The 18004-nt window shown below is 37.5% G+C and overlaps 1 protein-coding gene and 1 long non-coding RNA gene across 2 annotated transcripts in view; one reads left to right on the top strand and one right to left on the bottom strand.

Moving 5' to 3' along the window:
• Positions 1-18004, bottom strand: part of LOC146466299 (uncharacterized) — a 246582-nt gene that overhangs the window by 161222 nt on the left and 67356 nt on the right. The window lies entirely within an intron of this gene.
• Positions 7481-17258, top strand: LOC146466303 (potassium voltage-gated channel protein Shal-like). The gene is made up of 5 exons (XM_085127468.1): positions 7481-8703; positions 12584-12746; positions 15035-15112; positions 15483-15584; positions 16307-17258. The coding sequence occupies exons 1-5, from the start codon at positions 7613-7615 to the stop codon at positions 16751-16753; spliced, it is 1881 nt and encodes a 626-aa protein (XP_084983594.1). The 5' UTR covers positions 7481-7612; the 3' UTR covers positions 16754-17258.

The raw sequence follows: 18004 nt of genomic DNA, 5'->3' as shown, positions 1-18004 counted from the left end.
TGAGCTAAGAGAGTAGTACTTCCTGTTTGTAAATATCAGGTATTGAAATCCTAAAATATGCTGACCATTCAAATGCAAGCTAAACAACAGAGTTCAGCTGGTAGTGTCGTGTGTTGCAGTAAAATAGAAACAAAACTTGAGATGTTTTTCAGAAACATTGCTCTGAAAATATAAATATACATTTTGTCTACATACGCACTTCCAACTGACAGTGTTTGCGGTCACATAACAGCACTTCATCAAATTTTAACCTACACTTATTTTGCGGGTTTTAAGAGACCAAAAATAAAATATCCTTCACTTATGAGGTTTTGAAATTACAGGGTTGAAAACAACACTCAAATGGAAGTAAAATGCTGTTTTTTCAAATAAATTGTTTTTATAAGTTGCAAATGACCGTTGATTGCCGACAAATTTCACCTGCCTTTATGACTCATTCAATTATTTTTTCCATTTTGGCTCTAAATTTCCCAATGTAAAATTCAAAGTGAATATTAATACCATTAGCCGGCAAAGAACCCAATTAAAACCCGCATACTTCGCGTGCGTTAAATGGCCGCCCACGCTTTTCGTCATTGTGACGTCAATGATTTTAAACAACCGACCTTGGGTAAAAAAAATGGTGTAAAAAACTTCTTCCCATCACGTACGAAACTTTGTTTTGTTTCCTTTTTGAATAACCTGGTTTAATCGGCAGTGACTGACGCGGAGTTATCCGTGAGCAAATTATAAGAACTAAAAAAAAAAAACAGAAAAGAAAATTAAAGACAACGAAGGCCGGAATAAAACTATTAAAAGGAAGGGAAAAATTGGAGCACGTTTTCCTCTATCTTTCCAAACGACGACAAATTTCGTTCTGCCAAATTAAATTGATTTTTAAACCCCGAGGCTGTGTCTACCATATTATGGAATAATTCGACAGTATTTGAATGATTGTTGTTTAGCACTTCCACATACAGCGAAATCAAAATCAATTCCAAAGAATTTCATCAGAAGATTCAAAACTTCGAGCCATCCTGATGCAGGATATTAAACAGTAACAGAGAAAGGCACAGCCGTCAATAGCCTTGAAGACCTAAATCATCGTTTACCTGAGACGAAGGCGATTTGATGCAAATTTACTGGCAATTTTTACACCAATCTTAAGAGGGATTTGAAATTACCTGGCAACTGACTGTGGTAATCGACCTTAGTACCTCCTCGTAATCAGAGTCTAGTTTTGAGGGACACAAAAAGGTTTATTTTAAGGGATATCTGTTCTGAAATGAAGGCCTTAATCACCAGAGAAATGCGGATTGAGTTTGAAATAAAATCTAAAGTTTTCCTAGACAAAGTGTCGGCTCGAACTTTCGTAACACTGGTGAACTAACCCAGCTTTCGTTTTCGGGTGGGCCAATATATATCTCGTTTAATAAATGCGAAAACAAGTTGAGCTAGCATTTTCGTAAAGCCAGCAACAACTTGTGAATTCGGGAAATAGGATTCGATTTCCTAAAACATTCTACAGCTTAAATTTTCAGCTTAAGTATCCGAACAAATAAAACTTGATAAGACATTATTTCCATCGCGCACATGCCACTCATTGACGTTCAAATCCTAGCAGTATGCAGGATATTTGTCCCATGAGCCTAGTTTAATGGCCTTAGCTTCCGCGAGTCTCCTGTAGCTCAGTGGTAGAGCAACCGAACTAGTAATCGGAAGGTCTTAGGTTCGACTCCTGATAGGAGCACTCGGATTTTTTTTCCGAGTATGCCTGTGTCATTTACAAATTAATACATCATTCTCATTTATTCACCAGGCTCAACATATTCCATCACATTATTTCCAAAACTGTATTAGTATCAACTTCCGCTAACTTGATTGCGCAAACCCACAGTCGTTCCTTGAAGACAAGAGCACGTACCGCCGGGACCATCCCAAAAAGGAACTTTAAATTTGCTTGAAAAGTGGCTTTAAAAAATCAGGGTTTACTTTGCAAGTTGCTCTAGCTCATTACATGATTTGCACGCTCCTCTCATCACAATGAAATCGCATTAAATTAAAGCGGTCAGGCAATTTGAAGTCGTGCTTAAAATCTCCTTAAGGATCTTTGCTAAAATCCCATCGGTAATCATTGGCTAAGATTGCTGGCCTTATTTTCTCTAACGACGCAATGAGCTTAAACTCAAGAGTCCATACCACCCCGAGAGGGGGAAAGTGTGTGTTACTCTAAGGGGAATGGTTTGTGAGTCGTTCGGTTTTCTGAAAATGGTGGTGTAGATTTAAACAATTTTCGTCTGAAATTCTGAAAATTTATGGGTATGGATTTTAGAGCCCAGGCGCCTGGTTGTTCGAAAGCCGATTAATGTTAATTCCCGATTAAAAATGAACCGAGGTTTACAGCTAACTAGTTAATGTTTTTAAAAGCTAATTTTAAGCTTTTTGTAAAGGAATGTCTTAGTCAAAACTATTAAGGGACACTTTTGTTTTTGAAGAACCTTTACTGATTAGAAATTAACTTGAATCAAAGTTCACGTTAACCCAGAATTAGCGTAGAACAACTGGGCCCCGGGGTCCGTTTCTCGAAACTCTTGGAAACTTTCCGGGCCCGATAAGTGTATTTGGTGATCAATGTTTCTTAACAGAAGTCAATTTTTGTTAGCTTTGAATACTAAATTTTGAAGCCTTTCATTTCTATGAAAACATTGGCAAAGTACTATGTCTGTAACCACTGTGTAATCGGCGAAAAAAACGTTTTAAAATATACTTATCGTAAGTTACCGGGACTTTCGAGAAACAGGCCGCAGGTTTGAAAACGGATATTGAGAACTGGTCGGCAAACCTCCAAAAAAACAAAAACAAAAAAACATTTTCGAGGAATATCCCCCCCCCCCCCCCCGCCTTCCCCCAGTCTCCTCCTTCAATTCTTCCGCGGGATGCAAAGGCGCAAAGTTGATGAACAAAATATGGCGCGTTTGTTACAGCAACCGACCGGTAAATATCCACTTCGTGACGAAATGCTGGTCTGCGTTTTATGTTTTAATTAAGGCTATCTTTTCTTATGGTACAGGTGCGGTCGAAATTAAGAGTGTACGTAATTGGGTTGGCGAGAATAAAAGTTGTCTTTTGAGCCGAAAAAACACTATATGCCTTATACGGGATCAGGATCGCTCCTGGCAGGATGAAACAATTACAAAATTATAATCCGAAATTATTCTCTTCTCATTTCATCCCAGAAGATAGCTTGTGTGTAACTTAACATCTCTCTGGAGCCTCCAATTTTCTAATTTGTAAACAGCGTGAGTTTACCACACCGATAGAATTGCCAGCGGGATGTAAAATCGCTTTAACCGCGACGTCTCAGTGGGAAAATTGTACGTATTGTCAGCTTTTGCGCAGCATCCAAGCTCTTTCCTCGCAATATGAGCCAAGACAAATATGCTATGTTTTGGCTGCTGTGTAAACTATTTTGGATGCATTCAAGACGGAAAAAGGCTCAGATTTGCTTCATCTCTGACTAACTTTGGGTTAAGGAAGCCTAACAGGCGTAGTGCAGTTGCAAAACTAAATCGTTTTAATTTTTAGATCACCTTTTGGTACAGTTTAAACGACTAACGCAAGGATACTTTTCAATGATAGCTGCAAGGTTCACAGGCCATTTTCCCGGAAATGACCTCGGCCTATTTCCAATTAATTGGACAACGCGCGCAATCCTGGAGTCTTGATTGACCAACGCCGACCAATACCGGGCATTAAAGACCAATAAATCGTCTTCTGGTGTTTCCTGAAAAGTGTAATCAAGAAGATAACAGTACTGTATTGCTTTTTTATTATTTTTTTTTCTTATCTTTAACAATTCCACTTGCGTTGGATATGGGATGATTCAAAGCCAATTCGTCGCTACGCGTCTCGTTAGCTATCTGACATATCACGTCTAACGAGCGCTCGTGGAATAATTGTCAATTTGTGTACTTCACAGAAAAGTACCTTAAAGTTTTGAACTTTTCAGGGTCTAGAATCTTGCTAAGCCTAAAATCACTCTTGTTGTAATCGAAATTGTAAGAGTCCATTTCTTTGTCAATTGTTATTGAAGCGAATGGATCTGGCCTTTGTTTTCTTTCTTTCTTTGCAAGTGGCTTGTGGTACAAGTGGAATAAGGATGTCAGTTGAAATTTGACGATGAAAAAAGGACTTGGACGTCAACTTGACAAAAAGAAAAACAAAACGAAAAGAGACAACGAGACAGTGGTTAAGGGATAGAGAAGTATAAACGGACCCAGGAGATTGGGAATGAGAACAGGGCGAAAATTGGCGTAGGAGGGGGGGGGGGGGTTATGGAAGTTTAGGCCTAGGGAAAACACCCTATGTGAGTTGATGGAAGATGGGATCAGAAACCGGACAATTTTAGGAAATTTGCACGTTTCAGTCTCTATTTTCTCCTAGTCGGTTGCGCAAAAATTCATATCAAAACCAGTATTAACTCGAACAAACAATCGCGGACAGACAGATCAGTCAATGCTGATGGATTACGAAACAAATATTGAGCAGAAATTGTTTCTTTGTTTATTTATCAACTTTGCCACACAGATATAGAAAAACAAATTTAATATCAGTGGATAACGTTGAACAGTGAAAGTGATACCGGCATTGTCATGTATATGTCAGGGTTATTAGCGGTGAGAGAGGGCGAAATTGTGTGATAGGAAAAGAAATATTTTGTCGGGATTGTCATTTTGCTAGTCGTGGCAGCATGAACCCCGGCTGTCGATTTATCCCGACCTTGACGAACCTCAGAACTGATTAATTCAATTTAAAACTTATTTTTCATTTCTCCTGAAAGTCAAGTTAAGCTCAAACGCGTGCATTTGTTAAAAATTAAGAGCAAAGCCGTAGTTGATTATACCACTGCCTTACAAATTCTCCCGATTTCATGGGCCAAGAAATTATATATTTATTTCCCACAGTATACAAAACTAACATTGGTAAGACGATAAATGTAATATATATGCAAATAGTAAAACCTAAACGGGCTCTTCGTTTGTAACCACTGGCAGCTAAAAGCTATAAAATTCAAATTAGGAAGACTAAAGTGGCAAAACAAAACACTTTGAATACGTGGGTGGGTCTTTCTCCTCCGCGTTAAAATTTTACGTGCACACATTTGTAAATAAAACTGGCTCTTTACACTTCATAAAGTAAATATGAAGAATTTCGTTTTAGTAAAAAGTTGTGCCACTTTTAATCTTTATCCCAACAGCTCACACGTCGTGTCTCAGTTTACCTTTGAACACAGGCTTACCGATATCCACTTGAAATTAACATGATAGTATAGTGGAAATCCAACTTAAACAAGAGGCTCGGTTGAATGTTATGTGAGAAAAAAGAGAAAATTTTATCGACAATCGTATCTTCTTAGCTGTACGTGCCGTTATTTCATAGCGAGGGAGGTGTAATTTTTTTTTCTAAAACTCGCCAGGTTTTTAAGTTCTCTTTAAACACATGAATATAAATACCCCGCCGCACTGACAGCGCATATTGTGGTTTAATTACAAAACCGATTAACACCTTGTGGTTTTTGTTTAATCCATCGGCTAAATACCTCATGAGTAATGTTTTATCGCTAATTCGAAGAAATAAATTTGGAGTTTTTAATTTGCATCAGTTTTGTTCAGAGAGACTTTCATCGAAGACAGGAAAATCGACTGAACAACAGTAATGAATTAGAATGGTGTTTTTTTTCCTGTAAACACCGATAATATATGATGGCGCTGCATCAAACAAATTTCATTTGAGAACGATTGTTGCCGAGTACAAAATCGATCGAATTGATCCACTTTCTTGACTCCAGATATTCTTTAAGTCCAGTCAAGCATATTTCCTAGGTTTAATCACCTCGTAAAATCATTTTACTAAGGTTTGGTATGATAACTTCTTTCTATGATTGATATTAAAATTGGCATCTTTATGTGTTTTTTAAACGCGTATAGCAATTGGTCACAATTTAATCCGTGCGACAAAAATGATCAAACTAAGAAATATTTTCGTCTGTTAAAATTCTTATTTTTCCATGCTACAAAATTGAGACGGACAATGCGTTTTATTTTGGGAAAATTTATGTATTTAACATAACTAATTATAAGAAAAAAAAACATGCACATATATTAGATGTGTGGTCGTTGTTTTGGTAACCGTAGGCTGTCAATTATTCCCCTCAAATTATGCAAAGCTTCTGTACACAATTTAATATGCTCGCTCAGCATAAGCTGTTTATTCAAACCGTTATAAATTTAAAAATATGATTTATTTCGCCGGCGAAAACGAAAACGGTATTTTGCTGAAAATTATAAAAATGGCGTAAAAATTATCAAAAAACTGACGTTATATTCACTAGCATTGTATATCGTGATGTAAAACACAAAAAGATGTATGAAATTTAATACTTTGAAAAAGAAAATTACCAGGAGAAAAGTTTTTCGTGTGCTCTCGTTAACAACCACCGTTTAATTGAATTTCAGGAAATTTATCTTGTTTAGTTAACGAAGAATACAAAAAAACAAAAGGGATTATTTTTCTCAGATTCTCTTTCTCATTTTAAAATGTATTCTTCGTCGGTTTTAAAGGTATTATTTATTTAGCACTACAAAGCCCAAGACGGTTTTGGAACACGAAATGGAACCCAAACAATGCTTCCAGCGTTCGAGAGGCGAAGAAATTTCAGGTGATTTTTGAGAATGCTTTCGATTGATTCCCCGTTAAATTTTTTTATGCCTTTAAAATGGCGCGTAAGGCATTTTGGGGTGATAAATATATCTTACGCGCGCCGAGAAAATATCTTTTATTGTTTTAAGAATATATCTCTTTTTGTATTCTCGTTTCGCACCGTTTTGTCCGTTTGCAAATTTGGCGCGAATATTTGACAGGAAAACAATAGGAACCCGGTCCGTATTTTATAAACTAACCATCACGCAGTCCTCTTTCTTGATAGTCATTGGCTGGGAACTTTAAATTTGTTTAATCCCATACTAATTAACAATATCCTTTACAATTAGGTTTGTCTTAACCAAACCGCGTAATAAGAATTCAGGATCCCATCAAACATAGCATAGGGTAAAAACTGTCGTTTTGGACATATTTCAGTCGCTTTATGAACGACGTATCTTGTTAGAACAAAAAGGCGGCTAGCTCTAAAGGCGGTTTAATTTAAAGGCCAAAAGTGTCCCGCTCTTTAAAAAACAAAAGCGGGATTAGGGACAATTTTACGCTTTGTGCTTCTCATAACTTCACACCAATTTGAGCCCGGAGCGCTGAAACATTTGATTGATTTCGAAAAAGCGATTTTCTTGTACATTTCGAAGCAGCCGAGAAATTCGAACGTTTGATCGATAGCCCTGTTGAGCGACGAGCCCAACGCGAAACGAGTCCTGGGTCGATAATCGATGCACCGTTCGACGGAAATGCTGCAAATAGCGCAAACTCGACCGACGTACGACTATATGGAAGCGTTGGCATAAATTAAGACGGTTGTTTGTCGTCGTTGAGCGAGTACATGCACCTGCTCGGCCAGTAGAATAGATGCGCTACTCGCGAAGAAACTTGAGACAGATCTTTCGATGTGAGCCCTTCGGATTTTCAAATGGCTACCGATGTAGGAGCTTGGCTTCCCTTCGTGAGAGCCGCAGCAGTGGGATGGGCTCCTTTAGCTACATCTCCGATGCCTCCACCGCCGGACATACAAAGGGACGATGAACGAGTCACCATCAATGTGAGTGGGCGAAGATTCGAAACATGGAAAAATACGTTGTCGCGTTTTCCGGAAACTCTTCTTGGAAGTGACGAAAAGGACTATTTTTTCGATTCGGAAACAAAGGAGTATTTTTTTGACCGAGATCCAGACTTGTTCCGACATGTTTTAAATTATTATCGCAATGGTAAGCTGCATTATCCTCGCGGTGAGTGTGTGTCGTCGTTCGAGGAAGAACTCTGCTTCTTCGGCATTTCCGAAGACGTTGTGTATGACTGTTGCTGGGAGGATTTTCGCGAGAGGAAAAAAGAGTGCGAGGAAAGAATTTTCGAGCCCGATAAACTGGAAGATGGATCACAAAACGGCGACGAAAACTCCGAATCCGCGACTTTCCGCGAGAAGTTGTGGACGATGTTTCAAAACCCTCAAAGCGGCAAGTTAGCTTCTTTGGCATATTACGTTACCGGATTTTTTATTGCAGTGAGCGTCATCAGCACAGTTGTTGAAACTCTACCTACAGACAAAGGAAGTATTGGAGAAGTGAATAAAAATATCTTCTTTTCACTCGAAACTGCTTGTGTTGTGGTCTTCACGGTTGAGTATCTGGCGCGTTTGTACGCGGCACCCGACCGTTGTAAATTCGCCCGGGATCTTATGAGTATCATCGATGTGGTAGCGATATTACCATTCTATGTTGGACTGTTTATGCCGGATAATTCTATAAGTGGAGCTTTTGTAACTCTGAGAGTTTTTAGAATCTTCAGAATTTTCAAATTTTCAAGACATTCTCGTGGTCTCCGCATCCTTGGTTATACGCTCAAAAGCTGCGCCTCGGAGCTGGGATTTTTGTTGTTCTCGCTGTCAATGGCGGTGATTATTTTCGCCACTGTGATGTACTATGTGGAAAAATCAGTCCCTAACACAAAATTTGAGAGTATTCCAGCGAGTTTCTGGTACACAATCGTCACAATGACAACATTAGGGTGAGTATAAAAGTGCCTTTATTTTCTTCTGCCCATACCCATGTTGTTTACATTTGACAACAGACATTAAGTCCTTGAGCAAATGTTTCAAGTTTGTTCTGGACATTTTAACAGTCACAAATAGAAGGTGCTATACAGGGAAAACTCAGTCTGTAATGTCATGATTTAAAATGTCTAGACAACGATACTCTGCTTTTGTTGTTTCTCCATCGCTCGTAATCTACAGAATTTAATAGTAATGAATTGAAGTTATCGAACCCTGCTAAAGTTACCGATTACCTCGCGTTTACCACCGGAAAATCGTTTATTTGTTAGCGCATCAATTCAGAAAACAAGTGAGTTTAGGGAATATTTCAGTTTCCAAGAAACGAACGAGGTTTAATTTGACTGTAAAAGCATAATATTTTGATGCAAATACGCATATTTACTTCTTCTGTACGCGACATTTCTTATTGATGAATTTTGAAACAAGGAACATGGAAGTAATCACAAGTGATGTGCACTACATTACATATTTCGCCGTTTGATTTTAAAACACAAAACCAAAACTGTTGAATTCCTAGCAAGTTAAGTTTGTTGCCACACATTTTTATGTGGTGAATAATTTTGAAGAGGATACGAATTAGAATTTCCGAATTTAATATTTATGTTGAACGAGTTGGTTTCAATTATAAGACGTCGGTACCAAACTTGTATTTCACACATGCTCGCAACATGGTTCTCGAACATTTGATCACTTGTTTTATTGTGAACGCTGTGCGACAGTCGAAGCCTTACGGCATATTAGCTTGGTTTATTTGTGGTATGCTGTTCGATAAGCCTTTGATAACAGGCAAATGAATTACGTTTCTCAAACTGTGATAATGTTTTGGGTACTTTTTCTTACGCGAAAAAATTAAGAATAAACTTCTGCTCGCATAACGTGACAATCCGGTGCAAATTTTATGGATGTTTGGTAGGCTTTATCCACTTGCTGATGCATGAATCACCTTGGCAATAAGAAGTTTTAATTCTATGTTTTTACTAGGAATCAAAGCATATTTTTACTGGAAACGCGAGTGAATTATTTCTTCTTTGAAGATCAATTTACAAAACGGCTGCAATTACTATAGTTGAATTTTATTTCATTTCAAAAAGACACTTATTGTAACACTTTTCTACTGTTGTTTCGCGTTTAAAATTCATTTTTCCCTTATAACATTCATCTGTTTTGTGGTTTTAAAGCCCCCTCGTTCAAGGAAGCGAATTGAGTTCGTTCGATACAGTGTAGGAAAAACGTGATTCTTGTGAATGTAAAATGACATTAGGAGCTGCAAGCATTTTCGTGTTTAAAATAACAAGTCTCCCATCGCCCTGTGTGAGCTAAATTAGTAAAGAGAATTTCAGCTGTTTGAAATTGCTTAGAATCGAATGAATAATTTCTTAATGTAAGAAATGACAGAAACTTGTTTTGCTTTTTAGACGGAGAACCCATTTCAAACCTTTTGTAAATTTCTAAATGCGTGAACTGGGTTCTCTGGTCGATTTCAGTGCATTTGAAGGGGTTTTAAGGTGTTCGTGTGCTTCGCAATGGCTTTAAAACCCCTAAATGCAAAATCATTTATACTACAAAATAATATTGTTCTTGTATGTAAAGTCAATGATCCATTTCAAGTACGCTGTCGACAAAAATGGAAGAAAACAAGACTAATTAAGAGTTCTTAAGTGCCTATCATGCTATGGTGGATTCCAAATTGTTGCCTTTGTTTTGAACTCGTCTGTGTTTTGCATATCATTAAGTTCAAATCCTCTGTGACTTGTTCAACGATTCTCCATTTTTTTTTCACCTCAGTTTATTTTCCTTCTGTTGGTTTTCAACTGTTTTTGCCTCATATTTTATGCACCAAAGGAAAGTCTACCTTTATGAATATTTTATACTTTGCCAGACTTTTTTTGTTTTTCATTCTCACGTAAGAAAGTGCAAAATATTTTTTTTCATCTCTTTTTGATTCCTATTTGAATTAAATTAGCTTTATCAAATATAACCATCAAGACGAAGAAATTAAATTTTAGGAAAAGTTATCCAAAAACTTCATTAATTTCTATGTTGTGCACCAACAAACATCTCGAGATGTTTTTCTTGATCTGGAAACCATATATTTTTAAATGGTCCCAAGAATAATTATATTTACCAGAGCAAACCCATTTTATCAATCAATTTATTTGTTTTGACTTTAGATGTAAATTAAAAAAAAATCAGTAATTTGTTGTTAGAAAAAAAAAAGGAAATTGCTGAAATGAGATTCATACCACCAAAACCACGTGGCGGTCGACATTCAAAGAGAAGCAACGTTGTAAGAATGTGATGAAAAAGCAACCGTTTGTTTTGTTTTTGTTTTACTAGTACCCTCATTGTCTAGTTTCTGTAAGAGTTCTAATTGGTTGATTCAAGAGTGTGCAGTGCACACACATTGATAACTTCAATGTTTAATACTCGTATTACAGAGTTTAAATATGTTCATGAATAGGGCCAGGCCCCAGGCTATCTTTCCAATGTATAGTCCACATGCGCGGCCGTTCACATGAGAAAAACTCAAAATAAAGGGGCACCACATAGCAACCTTGTTTCCAGGGTCTCTCCTAGACCCTGGGAACAAGGTTGACCACGCAGCCACTTGTCAGTTCAACCTTTCTGTATATGGTGGAGTGTCACTATGGAACTGTTGACTGAGCCATCTTTAAGACTGTTCCTGTATCTACCATTTCAAATGAGACCAGAAGGTGTATATTTCTGAACAATTTTTAGAATAAACTTCACAGGCATTTAAATTTTGCACTGATTAGTAGGTTACGGTAGATAATCAAATTTTCTTTCTAACATTTTACTACATAATGATAAATTGATTTTTTAGTCAGTGTAACACTGGCATACTCAGAAAAAGAAAATCGGAGTTCTCCCCCTGTAGCTCAGTGGTAGAGCATCTGTACTAGTAACCAGAAGGTCATAGGTTTGAGTCCTGTTGGGAGAAATGAGTTTTCTTTTTCAGAGTATACCTGTATCACGGACTGAAAAAGAAATACATGTACTTTACTGTACTGTCATCTATCATTTGAAGGGGTGCATGGAATAAGGCCCTAAGTGACTTAAGATCTACGGTCAAATTCTCCTTTTGTTTTGTCGGTTTACAGTATTTTAGTAAAATAGCCTGAAAAGCCCACAAGAAGCGTTCAATAAAGGAATACATGATATTTTTTGTCATGTGTGTGTGTATGAGAACTCACAAAAAATCTCGAACAGGTCAATGGTATACTCATGAACCTGGTAATTTTGAGCTCTGCACTGTAATCAATCACCTTTGACATTTGCAACATTCCCTGTATCTTAAAGTGCCTATGAAGTAAAAATTTTTTTCATATTTTTGAAACTTGTTGTGTCCTGATTATGAAATGACAAAAGAAATTTGACAAAATCAACTAAAACAGACATTTTTCGCCCTTCAAAGAACCTCGAAATTCAATAAATCGTGTCCTGCGGACTGGGAAGAGTCTTTGCTCATGACAATTCTGATGACGTAGCAAATGCCTCAAAGAGTTGTTTATTTCTCACTTCTGAAGTATTTCCTACGTCGCAGCTTTGCAATATGATCGTTTTGGCCGTGCGCAAGACTTTCGGTTCGATTTATTCCTTTTTTTGAATGTTTTACCACCTAAAACCTACATGTTAAGAATCAGAAAATAATAAACTATCATGTTAGAACAAGAAATGTTTTACTTCATAGGCAGTTTTAAACTCTCATGCACTCTTTGCATACGTCTTTTTGAAACTTTTTAACATCAACTGTTACTGTTTGACACTTACCTAATTACAATGCTCTGCGTTTCTTTGTTTTTTTTTTTCCAGATATGGTGACATGGTGCCTGAAACAACCCCAGGGAAGATAGTGGGTAGCCTGTGTTCACTTAGTGGTGTGCTGGTGATTGCCCTCCCTGTGCCCGTCATTGTATCCAATTTTAGTCGAATATATTTGCAAAACCAAAGAGCAGACAAACGGAAAGCGCACAAGGTAATTGATTCTTCTACTGATTGTACAATACTACCAGTAATTAATTGTATTCACAATACTTTCAATATTTACACTATTTTAAGCTTACAGTTCATTGTATAGTATAGAGGTGTCAGTCTAAGCGCTTACTGGTAGAAAGTTTTGTGCCAAAGAGATTTGCGTTGATAATGAAAGCAATCAGTCATTCTTGGAGACTCGGGTGGTAATTTCAGAAATCATAGGTGGGGAGATAAAGACCCCTGGTCGAGAGCCACGCACCAAGAGTTTTGACTTTTTTTCTGGCCACCTGAAGTCTGTAATAGGCAACTGGTTACTGACAGTGTAGAGACATCAGAGCATCTGTTTGAACTCGAGCCAATGAGCCAATCCTGGCTTTGAACCAAGACCCAAAACTTAGAACACAGAAGGTCCAACATCTACTGAAAAAGTTAGAAAACGTTGTTAGACAAGACTTATTTCAAACAATCTAATTTGAGAAACAATGTGCCAAGATCTAAGCAAAGTTAATAAATGGCCCATTCAAAGTCTTTAGTGAGATTTCAAGTGCTGAACGTTAAGGAAATTTATTCAAAAATAGTTAATACCATAGTTCATAATTTATCGCATTCAACTGATGAATTGAAGGGCTGCAGAGAGCATAACCAACTCATATTGAATTTTAGGCCAAAGTTTTGCCTATGACCTTCAATTTAATCAAAGAACATCGCTCTGTGTTTCATTTCGGATCAGAATTGTCTAATGTTCCACTTCTTTGCTTTCTTTCCTTTACTTTTACTGGACAACATGAAACAATAGGCCTTAGCATGGTTTTGGATGCCATTTTGACAAGTAGTAAAATACGTCTTGAAACAACAGTGTTTGTATGGAAATCCAATGTCATATAATTTTCATCAAACATCGCTTCTGAAAAATTCATGAATTGGAAACTTTTGGCACTAGGAAAACGGTTTTAAGAAAAAAATTGGAGGGATGTACGTGCAGCTGTGCCAGAAAGCGTCCAGTCGTGTTTTGAACGTTCCATACATTTCCCTGTTTTTTGTTCCTGCGAACTATTTTTAGTAGCAGTTCACAGCTGGTTCGTTATACAGACAAATGTGTGGAAATGTCAAAATGCAACTAGATGCTTTCTAGCACAGCTACATTCCTCAGTTATTTTCTGTAAAATCCTTTGCATAGTACCTAAAGTTTCCAATTCATGAATTTTTCAGAAGTGATGTTTAATTTTATAATTCATAATTATTTGACATTGGATTTCCATACAAACACTGTCATTTCAAGACGGGCTTGCTTACTTGTCAAAATGGCGTCGAAAACCATGATAAGGCCTATGGTGACTCAAAATTTTGGCCTCACATACAAACCAGCTTAAAAAAAAAAAACAGAGCAATTAATATGTTCTCTCACTAACTTGAAGGCTACATGTACTTTGGCCTAAAAAATCAACACAAAAATGATTAATTGTGCTATCAGCCATGCATTCAATTTATTCATACATGTAGTTAGCTCTCAATCATACAGTGACACATGCATGTAAGCATGTAATCATAACAAACACATTACCTAACCCCAGAAATCCTACATTCTTTGTACATGTACTAATCTTTGTACATGTTATAAATTCTTGTTCAATTTTGCTATTATGTAGTGCACATCACTTATTGACAGCTTACACAGTTGACACCTTTATCAGCACATCAAAGGGTGCCTCTGAGATTACATGCCTATAGAGCTAATTTTAAGGTCTCTTTAGACATTATACACAGCATTCATGGAAAGCAGACATGTTTTCATTTATTTAGGTTTTATGATTTGATATTTTGGATGTAGGCAGTTACATTAGATGTACATTGTTTTGCATCCATGTAATTAAGGCCTGGTTTTTTTTTTATCTCAAAAAGACTGCATACTAGCAAAACTGTTCTTTTAATTTTGCACATTCTTATGTTTTACTATATCTCATTTTATTCTAATGTAGTTTCACATCTTCCTTTCTTTATATAATGTTACTGAACTTATAATAATTTTAATGGTGACATGTCGTCACCGAAACGTCATGTTTTAATCTCAACACTTTTTATTCTGAAAGATTTTTTATCTGTCTAAATAAAGCTGACGATGATGATGATTATGATGACAATTAAAACTCATAAAAAGGGGGGGGGGGGGGGGGTCACAAATTAGAAAGCGGACATCCATAGGAAAGAGGGTGCTATTAATGAATTCAGGATGATGATGACATCATAAAAGAAGCTTTAACAGAGCGCTGTGTGTGCCATTTTGGTTTTCAGAAAGCAAGAGTTTCCATTTCAAAGACAATGGCTGGCACAGCTTTGGTGTCACCTCCAGACAAAGAGAATGTTCCATTGGTAAGTGAAAAATATCAGAAGTGGGACAGCTGAGTCCACTGGACATTTTTGTGTCATATAATATATAACCTTGCTCAGCTTTTTTTATTGTTCCTTCTTTTCACACTGGTCTAAATGGAAAGTATACTAAGCATGTTTATAGCCTGAACTCTTTACACAATTTAATATACAATTTAAAGCTAACCATTGAGAGGCTGAAAGCATTTCTGTCTTGACATTTCATGTCGAACATCAACATTGTTACCAGTGTGTTTCACGAAAGCGTTTTCTCTTAATTAATACCTCGGATACATAATTTTTCTTTGGACGGTTTCTGGAACATTGAGCACTGCATGTACATTTAGAATTTTGTTTCCACTGTTACTTGCAGGGCGCTGGTTTGGAGTTGACGCAAATTCCAGTGAGCAATAAAGAAAAAAATTATCTGGATGAACAGCATACCCATCTACTGCAGTGTTTAGAAAAAGCTACGGTAAGTGTTGATATTACTGAGTCAGGAAATCAATGCAATATTACTATAAAAACCAGTAGATAATCTTAAGGCCAGTTCACGTTGTTACTTCAAAAATTTCATTCCAAATTGGGCATGCAGATTGTCACGCAAAAACATCTAGTCCAGTCAGATGTAGCCTACTTACAGTCTCCTGTTTTTCCTGTGTGGTCATCAGGATTGTACACTGGCTGCAAGAAGAGAAAGGCTGGGTCTGGACTCTGTGGCACACATTTTGGTACCCCAGGACCCTCTAAAAGACCCTGCCTTTCCCCATTTGACATCCTGCCTGATGGGTGGCAAGTCCAAAAACCTTCACATGGTTTTTAATGGGCTGTACGTATGTAGTTCACCTACACACTACGTTGAGGGACTTTGTGAAGGAGATGTGAATCTAATGCTATCTGAGGAGTGGGGATGCCACAGTGGTGAGAGCACCCACCTCCCACCAATGTGCCCTGGGTTCAATTCCCGGACTCGGCGTCATATGTGGGTTGAGTTTGTTGTTGGTTCTCGTCCTTCCTCAGAGAGGTTTTCTCCGGGTACTTTGGTTTTCCCCTCTCCTCAAAAACGAACATTTCTAAATTCCAATTCAATCTGGAAAGTGTCCCCAATTATTAGTGCTCTGCGCCAAATACATTGACCCTTAAAATAAAGTGATTTATTTTTTTTTTTATTTTCTTGTGATTGTCATAATTCTGCAGGCGAGGCAGTTTGTAGAAATGGAGTACTCTTACAAAGGTGAACCAGTGAGGAAGTCCCCCAAGCTACCTACGCCCATTTGTACCCCATCTGGATCACCTATTTCCTCGTCGGTGTCACTTAATGCGACAGTGTGTGACAATGCTTGTTACAACCGAAACAGTTACCAAGGGAAATGTATGAAGCGAACAAGATCGCTCTCTGAGCCGGCGCACCAACACGAAAACGCGTTTTTGCCAGACCATTTGGAGATGAACGACATCAAAGGCAAACACAAGGCGAATTCTAAGCCACATAATGATAGACAACCAAACAATGTCACAACGTCGGCTATAGTCACCATGCCAGATTTTGAGACCGTTGCAGTTCCTAATAACATTCACGAAGGAACCGCCAATCGCAGATATGAAAACTGTAACAATCGGGGAGGATCGCATACCTTGATTTGAAATTGTACTCCCTAAGAGAAAATGGAATTCATATAAATAACGCAAACAAGTTCTAAGCTACCTGAGTGTAAGTTAAATATTGCTAGTGAGGTTTTTTCAAAGCCAACTTTCTTGTTGGTCAAAATCTTGAAAATAAGTCCCAATTCTTGCGGCTATTAACTCACAAAGAGATTCCAGAGTACAAAATTAATATTAGTCGAAAATTTTTTGTGATATTTAAAATTCAAGCAATTATTTAATAGAGTACAGTCTGCAGAATTCACTCTGTCAGACTTCAAAGAATGTTTTCTCGAAAGTGGTATTTGGGTTCCACAACATTTTGAGATGCAGGTTTGAACAGTCAGTCCATCGTTTTACAAATGGAAAACTTTTTGGTGAAGTTTTTACCAAATTCTGAGTCTTGATTAATGCCAGAATGTGCTGAGCACACTTTTGTGCACACGATGCATGGTCATCGCAAATATTTATTCAAGAGTTTCAAAAAGACAATATTTTCTACGAAGTCAAACAAAGAAGAGGGAATTCAAAGTGGAGATACCAAGGGGGATGAGTCATATCCATGGAACAGCGACCACGGCCAGATGAGATGGCATCATACATGTAGCACCCGAAAAGCTCGCACTAGACGAACAGCAGGTCTACTAAAGGGGGACTTCTGGATAAGCAACTTTTCAATACAGGTTTGCTGATCAATCCATTTCTGGGAAGAAAAGCGTATAAAGATTGGATTTTAAGATCTTGGCGAGTGGAAATTGAAGCCCTTTCAAATGATAGGGAGCAGAACAAATGGTGTTCATGGATAGGAACTGAATTCACAAGGACTCTAGGAGAGTCAAATGTGTATGGATGAAGGTTAGCCAAAGGTTCCTTGAAATACATGTATTTAGCCTTCAAGGCAACATAATTTATTGAGTGTTCTTGACTACAGAGAGTCAAGGTGGATTGATATTTAAATCTTTCCAGAGACAAAATCTTTTGAGGAAAGGGTTTCTTTTTAAGATACATTGACAATATGTTTGTACAAAAGGAATGGAGTCGAGATTGGTTTTGTTGTCTGCATGTACACGTAGTTGTGGAAAAGATGTTTGGATACTATAACCAGTCTTCCTGCATCAGTAGATAGGATCTTTTTAAGTCAACCCTTGGCCTTGGGTGCCCTGTTGCAAATTAAGCAAATAAAAGGCTCATTAGCTTGCGTTTGAATGATCATACTTCAGGATTTCATCCACAGACTCAGCGATTAAAACCTTC

This window comes from Pavona decussata, unplaced genomic scaffold, assembly GCF_977016875.1.
Source record: "Pavona decussata unplaced genomic scaffold, jaPavDecu1.1 SCAFFOLD_145, whole genome shotgun sequence".
Taxonomy (NCBI): domain Eukaryota; kingdom Metazoa; phylum Cnidaria; class Anthozoa; order Scleractinia; family Agariciidae; genus Pavona; species Pavona decussata.
The sequence above is the reverse complement of the archived record's forward strand: the minus strand, read 5'-3'. Positions and strand labels throughout refer to the sequence as shown.

Excerpts from the sequence above, each read along its gene's own strand:
- LOC146466303 (XM_085127468.1), top strand. The coding sequence starts at position 7,613 with ATGGCTACCGATGTAGGAGCTTGGCTTCCCTTCGTGAGAGCCGCAGCA. Across the intron at positions 15,113-15,482 it reads ACAAAGAGAATGTTCCATTG|GGCGCTGGTTTGGAGTTGAC; the intron begins GTAAGTGAAAAA and ends TGTTACTTGCAG. Across the intron at positions 15,585-16,306 it reads AGTGTTTAGAAAAAGCTACG|GCGAGGCAGTTTGTAGAAAT; the intron begins GTAAGTGTTGAT and ends ATAATTCTGCAG.